The 13718-nt window shown below is 42.6% G+C and overlaps 1 protein-coding gene across 6 annotated transcripts in view; it reads left to right on the top strand.

Moving 5' to 3' along the window:
• The window catches only part of C2H10orf67 (chromosome 2 C10orf67 homolog), a 168865-nt gene extending 159658 nt beyond the window's left edge, over positions 1 to 9207 (top strand). For all 6 annotated transcript variants that reach the window (XM_043509453.1, XM_043509452.1, XM_043509451.1 and 3 more), the window contains one exon: positions 8187 to 9207. In XM_043509453.1, the coding sequence (XP_043365388.1) occupies positions 8187 to 8251 (65 nt within the window). In that variant the 3' untranslated portion in view covers positions 8252 to 9207. The remainder of the gene's footprint in view (positions 1 to 8186) is intronic.
• Positions 9208 to 13718: the final 4511 nt, after the last annotated feature.

Raw genomic sequence — 13718 nt, 5'->3', positions numbered from 1 at the left:
TAATTCACATGGTGGTATTTCTGTTTCCTGACTAGATTAGTGGAATTAGTAGTAAAATCATAGAGATTTCAAGATGACTGTGCTAACTCTTCCAGCATGAACCTTATGTGAGCCTATATTTACATGAATATTTCTGAAATTTTCACTTTCTGCAAATAATCTTTCAGATAAATCACTGAGAAGAATGTTTGTAGAAAGTAAATTAAAGAGGTGGTTATTCAAACAAATCTTAGCAAAAAAAATTTGTAATATTTATCTAACTGTACATTTGGGACTGCCCATATCTAAAGGCCCTTTCATGTAGATTGGGCATGATTGTTTTGTTTTCATAGATACTAAGGTCAGAAGGGACCATTCTGATCATCTAGTCTGACCTCCTGCACAGTGCAGGCCACAGGATCTCATCCACCCACTCGTATGAAAAACCTCACCCATGTCTGAGCTATTGAAGTCCTTAAATCATGGTTTAAAGACTTCAAGGAGCAGAGAAGCCTCCCTCAAGTCAACCATGCCCCATGCTACAGAGGAAGGCGAAAAACCTCCAGGGCCTCTCCAATCTGCCCTGGAGGAAAATTCCTTCCCGACCCCAAATATGGCGATCAGCTAAACCCTGAGCATATGGGCAAGATTCACCAGCCAGATACTACAGAAAATTCTTTCCTTGTTAACTCAGATCCCATCCATCTAATATCCCATCTCAGGGGATTTGGCCTATTTACCCTGAATATTTAAAGATCAATTACTTGCCAAAATCCCATTATCCCATCATATCATCTCCTCCATAAACTTATCAAGTAGAATCTTAAAACCAGATAGATCTTTTGCCCCCACTGCTTCCCTTGGAAGACTATTCCAAAACTTCACTCCTCTGATGGTTAAAAACCTTCGTCTGATTTCAAGTCTAAACTTCCTGGTGGCCAGTTTATACCCATCATAGTTATGTTGGCACAGAGGGTGTGACTTCTTTTTTTTTTTTTTTTTCTCCACACTCCTAACTAACATACCTATGCCGCCAAAACTTTGCAGTGTAAACCAAGCCTCACTTCTCATCTTTGAGAAATGAGGATGATCCATCAAGATAATTGTGACATTATTGTGACCTCTTCCACTGCATTGTACTTGGTTTCATAACTAACGCTTCAGTTAGATCAGTATCTTGACTTTTCTGAAACACTGATCTTTGATGGAAGAAGCTATTACTATTTTAATTTAAAGGTAATATGTTGATTTATTCTGAATAATAATATGCTTTCAGCCAAAAGAAACAGATGCATTGGAAAAATTTTTTTTTTCAAAACTGGTAAAAACCACTAAGATGTACAGAAATTATGTATAAAGGGAATCGATAAGTAAGCCTGTGATATAAGAAGTAGTTATAGTCAAAGGATGAATGTGTACCTTCCAATGTTTTTTTTAAATTGGTATAAACGGGTGTAATGTATTTTATGAAAAACTTGCAACAATTTTTATTCTGTTTCTATGTAAAAGTGAAAAATTTGGGCAGCTAAGAACATCTAAGCCTTCTATTGTATGACACGCACTGCAGTTGATTTTATGTACTCTAGAAGACTTTTCTCACAGTCCAGTATTTGGGTACTATTGACTTTGTAATCTCTAGACACATTCTTAATGAGTAGAAAAGACACGAATCTCAGAGATAAAAATGCAAAGTAACAACAGAGACTCTTTACGTGGGTTGTCAGTAAGAGAAAGCTCAAACAAAAATATCTGATGCACAGAGGTAACACAAATTATTCTGATAGATTACATTGTTTGTTTGTTTCAAATTACTCTGTCAATCCAGGAAGAGGAGGTTAAGAGGTCAGTCTAAAAGTGCTTGAAAGGACACTTTCAAAGAATTTTTTCATAAATTCAAAATCCATATTTCACTAATTATTTATAATGCCTTAGATACACAAACCAAATAAAGGTTCTTATCTAATTAAGAGACTTCTACTATAGTCAGTGGGAAAACTTCCATTAATGTTAATAGGAACAGGATCAAACCCTTACGTGCTGAATTAAAACCAGATATACTGGTTTGCTGTTGAAGGTCTCCAGTAAATGTTGCATTCTTGGAACTGATTTTGGGTGTGTTTTTTTTAAAGTGATCTTTGTTTTTTGTTTTGGGTTTGGTTTTGTTTTCCCTGGGGGAAATTACATGGACTTTGAAAACAGACTCCAACCCTGGCACTCTTTCCTTACACCTATCTTATTATGCTTGTTAATGTCCCTTTTAATATTGTAGTAATTGCCAAAAACTGTAGGTAGTTTTAGTAAGTGGTTTTTTATAGGAAACTTTAAAAATACTGGATTAAAACTATCCCATTGGCCTCACAAATGCATGACTGTAGTGTGAGTACCAACATTACTCCCATATACAGAAAGGATCAGATCATAAGAGATTCTTTAGCATGTTGAGAATTTTTTTTGAGTGCTCTGAACTCCCATTGAAACTGATGGGCTTGATCCTTCATCTACTGCAATCACTGGCAGCTCTCCTATTGACTTAAACAAGTGTTGGATTTGACCCATTGGCAGTTGAAGATGCTGAACACCTTCAACAGTTGGCTCTTACTGATTTTATAAACACATTCTTGAGCAGCTCAAATAGAGAGACCATTTGTTTCCTGATTTTTGTCCTCCCTTCCTTTCCCTCCCCTCCCCGTTCATTCTTCTGGCAGTTTTCAGTGCACTGTGATAAACTTTGGAGTTGTGCAGTGATGTTCCAAATGTGCAGAGTGAACTCTGTCTGTGCTGACTCCATTCATAAACATAAATCAGGCTGCCCACCTCCCAGAATTTAGTCAAGTCCAGAGATAGCAATATATTGCCCTACAGTTAGACAGCTTCATGTTCTCATGGACAACAGCTCATAGGTTAGCATGTTCTTTGGTGTATTAACTGTATCCCAGCTTCAGAACCACCGCCACATCTAGTGAGTGCCACATGTGTATTCCTTGTATAATTCAACAATTTCATCCATTAGATATCCTACTACCTTTAAAAAGAAAGTAAATAGCAATACCCCTATTCCCTAGATAGGGAAAATAATGTGCAGAGAGGTTTAGTGATTTGCCCATGGTCACAGGAAGTCAGTGGCAGAGCCATATTCTCCATCTTTTGATCTATCAATGGCACTATATTGCTTCTCTTTACCAAGATGCATTTCATGTTGGTCTTGATATTCAACACACACTGTCACTGGAAATGTAGTCTCCATAATACAGATTGTTTTCATTATAGAATGATTCACTGGGAACTATTCAATAAAAAAGATTACAAGAACATTTGCAGCTAATGTCTTTATCCTCCATATCACACTGCAACTGGACAAAGTAGTACAGATGCTACAGCAATGGGCAACCTAGATAAATGTACATTTCTGAAAAATAAAACCTGTACAGACATTTAAAATCTATAGGATTTAGCTTAAATAAAAGAAACTTAATTTCCTTTCCATAGAGTTGAATAAGGACCTTTTTTTCCATATCATCCAGTACTATGGGTAGGATACTTGACTTAATTAAAAGAACTAAACAAAATATGTGACAAAGGAACAATGACTATGGAATCTAGAGTGTCTGAAAGGAAATATTATTGTGGTCAGAAAAGGTGCCAGAAGCTGCTTTGCATTACCCTACCAGGGGCGTTAAGTCCTGTTTCTGACTAGGGACTATTTGTCCCAGAAGGAAAACATTCTTACTTTTCAGATGGGCTCTGAAGTTTTTAACTTGGACATAGCAAGAGCAGAAGGAAGCTTTTAATTGAGTGGTGGTGGTTTTAAAATGGGCTCAGTCATGGGTACCGTGCGCTGTAAGTTTGAGTATTAAAGATATACAAGTTATAACAAAAGTTTATCATCTACAGATCACCAATCTAATGTAATGAACTTGAATATATCTTGGAGCAGGCACTCTATTTGGTTACACATCTACAGCCAAAGGAATTCCTGATAGCACTCCAGTACTGCCTGTGGAATAACAGCAGGGATCGCTTTGGCCCCTTGTACTCAAAATGTCCAATTCCTGTCTGAGAGTTGTGTTGCGTTGCTACCTGTACGGTGCACAGAAGAGCACCAAGTTTGTCTTTTATAAGTCTTGACCAGGCTAGGTGCTGAACATCCTCTGTTCCCATTGTCTTTAGTTAGCATTGAAGGCACTCCAGATGAGCCTCTAGGCCCAAGTACAGAAATAATTGTCACAACCATAAGAGACTCAGCTTGAAGACTGTGGACCAAGTTCTCTGCTGCATCCAAATAGTGCTGGATGCAGCAGTGAGATGGGGCTATCAAGAAGTCAGTTATATCTCCCCAAGTCCCTGGTCATGCCCCCTAGGCACAGGATAGAGCAGCCTGGGGGATGCTGTAAATGCCATCAGCTGGTAAGGCTCTTATAGCGACCAGCTGGCTATTACCAAAGCGCATCGCACTCCGGCCACTCCCCCTGCCCTGCTCCAACACGTCCCGGGCTTCAGGTGTAGTAGCAGATTTTGCTGACTTGTCTCCTATTGGAGACTCTTCCCCAAGGGTACCTCAGCAGGGGCTTGAGGGAGGTTTCTTTCTCTTTGCACCCTAAGGATGAAATCCTGGCCCTATTGAAGTCAGTGGGAGATCACCATACCAGATATCGAAGGGGGGTGGGTGGGTGTGTGTATGTATGTGTGTGTGAAATAGCCATTGCTGTTTGGAAATATTTTAAAATATTCTGTGTATCAGGACACACAAAAGCAGGGAAACAGTAGTTTGCCATAAATGATTGTTGGATCTATGTTATGATGTTTCTGCTGTAATAATGCAAATATACATTAGACACTTAGCTTAATATGCAAATATTCTAATAAAATTACTGCAAAATGTGAGTAGGACATGACATATTCTTGACAGCATTGAGGCTGAAAGATTTATGGAACTGTGGCGGCTGATTTTACTCATGAAACGGACAAGGTTGGAAAGTTGGCTTGTTTATTCACTAAATAGTCTCCTGTGTCTCTTCCAATGTAAACCATGGGAATGTGGAACTCGGACCAATATTGACAGTATCTCATTGAAACATTATAGTGATAACTTTATCAGTGGTATGTGACACAAGATGGCACCAGACTATAACGTCCTTTCTTCATATAGGTCTACAAACATTTTAGATAAACTGTTTGCTTACTTTTAAAGATCTCTGAAATGCTGTTAGCACGTATTTGTTTTACTGAATTTAACATCTATACTTTTCAAATTGTTTTAATTCATGGGGTGCCAACAACAAGAATAAATTACAAAATCACATTTAATGTTAGTGACTCTTTAAATAGAATTTTTCATTCAAACTTTGTCATTAAAATAGAAAGACCTTTTGGTTGTGACCATACAAGCATAATAAATTGTGTATGTTTGTGATACTGAATGAATCTTGCCCATATGCTGCACTGCAAGGCTACATGAATGAAGCATTTACCAAATCAGGCCCACCACATTAAACAGAAAAACAATCTTTATTCATGGTAACTTATCAGTTTCAATTAATCAACCTTAACAATAGAAATTCTGATGTGTTCAAGCAACTTGAAAGCAATAGGTCATCTCCAGGGCAGCCATGTTGTGTCTTTGTGCCTATGGCTTCACACAAAGCAACATCTCCAATAAATGTACATATACAAATTCATGTGTGCATATATACATATAAGCACCTAGCCACGCCAAGGCCTAAACCTACAAGTCTGCATGTATGTACAGTACTTGTTTACATTTTGTAGGACAAAAAGGTAATTGTTTTCTAGTATTTTTAAGCTCTGTAAGTTTAAACAAAGGAAAAGAAATTTCCATTGGATGACCATCCTTTCAGTTTCTCTGCTGCTATGTGAATGGCATTGTGAAAACCTTTCCAATGGTATTGAAAAGGGGTAACCATTGGCTTGATTTGGTTACACGGTTTCGTAAAGAGCTCCCTCCCACTGCCTTAGGGTCTGTGAAAGGTCTGTGACCTGTTTAGAACTGCCAAGTGAAATGTCATGTCGCCCCTCCCAAATGGGAGTATCTGCATTCATTTGATCAGTATAAAAAATGATTGGGGATGGCGAGATCAGTGCTTTTGAATTGCAATTTATACCAGTTTACAAAAATGCACATTGTTGGAAAAGAAAACATGGAAGTGTTTCTTTCTAAATTGCATTACCTGTGAAATGTCATTAGTCTTTTTAGGATATTTACATCCTATTTTTTACTATCTAAAAGACGTAAAATGAAGAAATTCTGTATTGGATTGTGATATTAATGAATATTGTCCTAGTTACTGTCTTGTGTCCAGGTTTGGTATCAAATATTTGGGGGATGATCTTTCCTGATTCTTTTTCAAATTCTGTTTTATAGTTTTGGAGCCACTGTCACAGCTACCGTTTGAGCATATTGGGTGATGCATAAATTTTCCTCATGTCAGTGCAATGACACAACAATAGTATTTTCCAGAGAGTTAGTTAATGTAAAGTTCAACATAAGAACATTCTTCCTTTTTCGTGTTAGGTGTGTGGCCCATTGATTGCTTGTCCATAGATGTATTCATTACATACTTAATTTGTTTCCATTTAACTAGTTACTTCCCCCGGCGCACACCCATAATCTACCTCCCAAAAGTAACACAAGATGGGATATACATATTTTAAATAAATGTATAATGTTGAATGTGTTGTCTATAGAACTTCAGTGTAAACAGAAAGCTATCTAGTAGATCTCCAGCGCACAAAGGGAAGGTATAAAGTCTCTGTGCGGCACTGGGGGTTCCCGGAAAAGGCGTACACCCTAAATTATCTCTGGAAAAAATAGACACCTGAATATTCTGTGTACATAGCGTCTTCTAGTGATGTCAACGCTGAGCGGCTGGGGTTATTCGGTAGTGTTGGCAGTTGTGCAGAAAGCAGTTCCTTTTGTGTTTAACCAGAGGTTTTCAGGAGGACGTTAGTCTGGCAGAAATCACCCCCTTCCCCAAAGAGTTAGAAATGTGCTGCTCTCATAAGATGAAAAGGGACGTGTGATACCTTTTGGGTTTCCTAGATAGGGTTTTGGGGTGCCCATTGAGTTTCTTCAACTTTCAGAAAACCAAGCTTTCGTAATGGGATAAATGGCAGCATTTCTTTAATTCATAGTAAGCTCTTAATTGATGGCATAGGCGTTTATTTTCCTTTACACGTGATCAACAGTGTTGCATTTAAAATAGCAATTTTGCACAGAAATTGTATTGCAGCACATGTGCATGTATGTTAGCATTTGAACTGAGTATGCCCGCTCTTTAGGCGGTAGTGCTGTGTGTGAGAGACCCAGATATACGGTATTCTGTACCCCCCCCCCCACACACACACACACTCTGGATCACTCCGAATGTAAATCTGCCTCCGACATCAACGCCTGGACCCAGAAAATCACTGCTCGGCGTGATGGCTAAGCACTTCTCCTTCTAGACCCACAATTCAGAAGTGGAGTAATGTCTACATAATAGCCATCCAACACTAGCTGCTGCTCTTCTTCTTTTTTTTTTTTTTTTTTTTTAAAAAATCATGATGTACTCATTAGAAATGGGAGGAGTAGAGCAAATCAGCATTAAATGTAGAATAAAATGAACATAATCCGAAAAAAATAGGAAAAGCAAAAGTTGTTTTGTTTTACAAGTTCACCTGGTCCGTATAGGCTATTGTAGAAAGGCTGGCAGATTGCTAAGGGCTCAAGGCTACTACTACGTGGTAAACCAAAGAGAGACTTAGATCATAAAGATGACCCAACCTAGTTAAAACTAGTGGAGGAAAAAAATGAATGGCAAAGTTAAAGCTGAGCTCCAGGTTTGTAGTGAATAGGGGGCACTGGTGGCTGTATGAGATAGTACAAGTGTCCAGAATAACTTGGGGGCAGAGCAGGCTGTACGGGTGTGCAGGCAGAAGGCTCGATTATGCTGTCACTTTCACTGTATTTCAGACTATATGCTTTACACTGCTGTTCACAGGAAACCCCAGACTCCTGGTGTTACCTAGTGTGTATCAGGGGAACGCACAAAACAAACTCTCAAATGCATTCATTCTGTTTAGGAAGTGATCTGAAATAATGCAACAAGTCGAGCAAGGTTGAGCCTCAGCATGGTTAACTTTGTTCTGACATGTTTCCTGCATGATTTGTGCCCTGATGGTTCACGTCTTCTATATCTTTTCTCTTTTAGTTTCTGGGGATGAAGAATTTGTTGGGGGTCCTCCTTTTCCTTCACCTCCGTCCACGTTAACTTGACAGTAGGAGCAGTGCCTTCCATGGTAGAGAAAGAGAGCGAGAGAGCAGGATCGCGAGGAAATAAATGCCCAGAAATTTTCCTATGGTCCCGGAAATGTTTCTATGTGTTGCCTCGTTAGAAAGTTGTGAATACTTTGATTCTCTAAAGAAACGTAGTGTATATTTGAAGTTAATGACAGGAATTTAAAGACGCAACTCTCCCACCTGCACGCTTTCCTTTCTTGAAGTTCTAGGTGGTTCTCAGAATGGGGATATGAACGTGTATCCGATGAAATTTCCATCTTGGTTCCATATTAGTTCCATGCATGGCCTGATTCGTAGTTCGTCGTTTTTGTTTGTTGTGGTTTTTTTAAGAGCGAAGTTTTTGAGTAAAGAGTGAACTTCAATCAAATATACCACCAGCCTTGTCTAGAAACCCTTAAATTACACCACGTGAATGTTAAGTACCTTGCTTTAAGTGATTAGTTTTGATTTTAGAGCTAGTCCTTAAGCTGAGCAAGCATGAAGGGCTGGAAGTACAAGGCTTGGATTGCAAGCTTTTGAACCATAAACGGAGCCCGATCTTGAAGCCTGTAATTATGTCAGTAGCTCCACTGACGTTAATAAAACTTACAGAGAGAAGAAAGACGACATGATTTGGCCCTTCGATTCTGCCTAGACCAGCAGCAGGAGTGAGTTTAGTGGCATTGATGTTTTATGGGCTATTGATTCATATATTTTTTTTTTCTTATTCATTGACATCTCTATTTTCAACGCTATCCAAAAGGGACTTAAATTATACAAATTTAAACATTTCCATAGTTACCATGAACTGGTAACTTGTAATTTCCCAAACTATCAGCCAATAGGCTAAGCATATTTGTGTGTGTATCATAGATGTGTGTTTAAGGTGTTTGTATAAATATATAATATTGGGTTGTAAAATACTGGCCAATAAATGTAAAAGCGCTAATTTTCTAAAGTGTTGCTTGATCGATTGTGAAAAGCTTTTCGTCATACGTGTCTTTTGACGACTACCAAAGCAAACTAAGAAATGCTTGCTAGTGTTTGTTAATAATTGACTGCGTTCAGTACACAATTTTCATTTCCGTTTATCTGGTTTGCAGTTTGATTCAACTTCTCCCTACAAGAACAACGTTACGATGTTCATCAGTTGTGCTGGGCAAAACTTTGATAATACTTCGCAAAACTAGTTATCCATTAGGTCCCAGGAAATATGTTCCTTTTCTGTGTCCTGTAGAGCTGAAATGTTTAACCCTGGGTGGATAATTGAGTAGATAAGTAAAAGACTTAAAAGGTTTAATTGGGAAACGCAGCCTTATTTCCATCCCATGTCCATATAGTTGCACACTGCAGTCCACTATTATTCGAGCTTCATCTACTATACACTATATACCACCGTCTCCAAAGGATTGTTGCCCTAGAAACGTGTTTTAAATCTTCTGCTATATATCAACACCTTGTTTTAGCAGTCCTTGGCTGAATTACAGTTACACAGTTTGGCGCTTCTTTCAAATTTCCTCCCATCACATTGGCCAAAGAAAGGAATTTTTCTCCTTTAGAAATGAATTGGCTTAATTAGTAAGTAGATTAATGGCAATTGCTGGTGAGTTGGTTTCCAGCAGAGTTTCACCAGAGAGGGTTAATCGGAGTCAGGTCTGGAATCTTTCCCAGAACTGGCTGCCAGCCATTTCCGTCAACCAATCAACCCCATAAACAAATGCCCTACCAAGTGAAATCGGGTTTATATTCTTACTGTCATCCTGATGGAGTAATTTCCTCAAACAGTGGCAACTTCTCAGCGTGGTTGAAACTGATAGCTCTGAATTTGGGTTTAATACCCAGACCTTAAGAATACTTTAAATGTTCCATGTGCTTGTTGGTCAAATCAGAATTCAGTGCATATGAAAACTGGCTCCAACAATAAAGGATCCTTATCTGTAACAATATGTTCTAAACTGATCATAATGTGAGGTAATAGCAATAACTTAAGATCTAGAATATTGCAAAACACTCCCAAAATCCATTGCCACAAAATATGGTACGAACAAGGAAAACCTTAAACACAGAGCTGCACGTTTTGCAGTCTTTACACTTATCTTTCCATACTGATAAAAATGCATTCATAGTTTAACACGCAGCTGCATTAGGCTTGCAAAAAAAAATCCCTGCTGAGAAATGCATATAATAGGAAAAACAGATCGGCTGGACAGCAATGTAATTAATGCCAGAAAGGGCTGAGGCCGGTTTCATAGTTTGTCTTTTGAGTATATCAAGACGAGACCTGGTGAAAAATGACGCATGCTTTAGCATTTCAGAAAGCTGGCAACTGGCAGAGCCCCCCTCCTCCCCTTTTAACTTTATGCTGCTGAACAAAGGGGTCGGCAGAACTAGCTAGGTTGTAATGAGTTCTATGTCCCTAGCACATTAAGTGCATCATGGAAACATATTGTATCGAAATAGTTTGGAGGAGAATACTGGGGATGAAAGAGAATGGGTGCTTTGATCAGCTCCCTGGGGTCCTGAGTGCGCACAGACCGACTTGCAAGGAGTTATTCAGCTCCAGCTAGACACACTTACAACACCATTCAAAGAAATTTGCATATCTGTAATTTATCACATTTGTCCCGAACATTTTTGCAAGGTAAATAAAAGTTGTCTGAATAAAAAATATCAATCATCGGGGGGGGGGGAGGGAGGGAGGGAGGGAGAGGAAACTGTTTAAGGTAGACCTCAAACGTCTGCTCCATGCGAAATAAAACTTTTACCCGTAACATTCACAAGTTTATTTCAATGAGCCCCTCTGACAGCAGGTTAAATGCTAATAAGACGATTGGCAACAGCTTCCGTCAAACCGCTAACCAGCAAAGCGGATGGCTTCTCCTTGTCGGAGAAGTACAACTCCCAAAACTTACTTCAGGACCCAGGAAAACAGATTTTTGGCTTTATTGTGCAGAGACAGGCTCACACCTTGTAGAGAACAACGAAACGCTGCATTCTCTGAGGCCACATACAGACCATGCAATGCCTCCCCGGCCCTCCCTTCACAGCCTTGCTAATTTCAGTATTTCTTGTTACACTAACAAACCTTGTTTGCAAAAACTCGCACAAACAGGCAGATTAAAGACCCGCGGGTCTGTGCAATAGGAAAAGCCCCTTGCCAATGCCCCGCTCGCTCAAGAGAAAAGCGAACAGGCAGGCATTGTTCGGCGTTTTAACGAACTCCAGTTAAACAGCAAACAAGAATCTTCAACTTGACCTTGGGAAGGGGCTCTGTGCTCTAGATGATCTATCACCCCACCCCAGTGACAATGATGTATTTCCAAGTATTGCCCGATGAAAAGATTGATAAATTCGCGGCTGCACAGCCCGGGCGCTTTGGAGCGAGGCATGCGCCTTAGCCCCGAGTCTTGGGGGCGAGCGCCTCAGGAGCCAGCCACGTACATCAGCACTGTAATATTTCTTTAGGGGCATGCAAAAGCTGTGCACAACACTTCTCATATTAAACGCAATATTTCTTTGCTGCGGCGGGGGGAACAAAAGTCATAGCAAGACGTCTTTGTGGCTAATTCAGTCAAAGGCACATGCCTGGTTCCCCTGCAGAAAGGTCAGCGTCGTTGTGTATGGTCCACCCGAGGGGGTGTTTTCACAGCGCACACGGAGCCAGCTGTCCCTGTCAGACTCTCGCCACTGGGGAGCACACACTGCGTGGCTGTTAGACACGCCCTACACCTGCGAGGGTTCCCGGGTTCCAAGCCTTGCCAGCGCTTCCGCTGCTTCTTTTCCCAAACTTTGCCAGCCCAGTGCAAGCCCTCGCGGGCAGCACCGGGAGCAGGGCAAACGCTGGGAAGGGAGAAGCTTTGCAACTCCTCGCGGGTGCCTATTGGGCGCCTATCAAAGGGGCTTCCAGTCTGCGTGTTACATGTTTGAGAAACTTCCTAGGAAGTGCACGACACTTTAATACGTTTGTGTTAACTGAAGGACCCCTTGTTTAACCCAGAGATTTCCTTGTAAGCTGAGGCACCACACGGGGGCCGTAGCCAACCATAGTTCATGTGTAAGTGGCTCGTGTTGTTTTTAGTTTTATTTGCACTGCATAGAGGCAGGGAGCAGTTCCGCAGGAGCAAACTTGTCCCATCTCTTCCATTGCCAGCACTTTAAAACGCAAAACTCCTGCCGCACATCTAATTATTCAGGCAGGGTTTGACTTCTGCACTGGCTAGCCGGGGAGCCCCAAGCCATCGCTTTAATTGGGACGGGAACCTCCTGAGTTGAACAATTCAGGTTGCATTTCCAAGTTGACTCCTAGTTCTGTGCGCGTAGACCGGGGCGGGTGGTAGGGTGGCTATAGCTGCAGGTCTGCAAAGTCATTTCACTGGGATACGTTTTAGGGGCTATTTTGTTGTTCACATCATTGCTCAGCCCCTGCTCCTGCAGGAGACACACGCATTGCTCCACTCCAGAGTGCGTGGGTACCACATACCATAGGTGTCGCATTATGGCTTATGATAGGACGGGACCCTCCGGGTTTATTCTTCTGGGCGGGGGGAGCAGTGAGCGGGGCGCATGGCTGAGTGAGCCCGGCTCTTGGGATACAGGCGAGGAGAGCCAGCCTGGGGAGGACTTAGCGCCGAAGTTATTCTAATTCTTGTAGCTCTGCTGTCGCCTACGGTAAAGAAGACGGAACAAATCGCTCTCCCCGAGAAGGGCTGTTCGCTTTGTGCTCCCAGCTCCCGGGCTGGCGATGGCACGTCCTGCCCTGCTCCAGGAGAGGCTTTGGCAGTGAACGCGCCTCTCTCTCGCCCTCCAAGCAGCTCCGTGCAACAGGTTGCCCGGAGCAGGTGCACTGGCGGGGAAGGGGGATGCGTTGGAGCTGAAGGCAAAGGCCCAGCCGTCCTGGGGAGCCGGCCCGCGGTCCTGATGCTGTGCAGGGGGCAGGTCCGCCACGCCGACTCCCCAAGGCTCACAACGCCGCTGGCCAAGCAGCCCGAGCGCCTCTGGCCAGGGAGCTGTGCCGCTGGCACCACGGCCTCCAGCGAGCTCTGCCGCCGCCGCCCCCGCGGGAGGGGGACCCTGCTCTGCCCCCCCGGCAGCCGTGTGGGGGGCTCCTTACCCCGGGAGGGATGGTCGGTGCCCCGGCAGATCCTTCTGGGGTGCCCCCGCCGCTGCCCCCGAGCCTCCCCAGCGCCTCCTGCGCCCCGGCTCAGCCCTGCCTTCCCGGGGCCCCTCTTGGAGACCTCCATGCGCAAAGTGGCCAGGCCAGTCGGAGAGCCTGCGCCTGCGGCCCGTTCCCGGCTCAAGGGGCCACCGACGGCACCCGGGCACCGGCTCAGTCTGGAGCTGGGAGCTGTCTCCTCCCCGGGGCCGCCTCGCCCGGCTCCTCTCCGGTTCCCCGGGGATCTGGGAGCAGCGGGGAGAGGCGGGGCGCATGCGCGCCTCTGGCCGGGGTCCCTCTACAGTCGCTGGC

The sequence above is a fragment of the Dermochelys coriacea genome, chromosome 2 (assembly GCF_009764565.3).
Source record: "Dermochelys coriacea isolate rDerCor1 chromosome 2, rDerCor1.pri.v4, whole genome shotgun sequence".
Taxonomy (NCBI): Eukaryota; Metazoa; Chordata; order Testudines; family Dermochelyidae; genus Dermochelys; species Dermochelys coriacea.
This window is presented reverse-complemented; position numbering and strand designations above follow the sequence as displayed.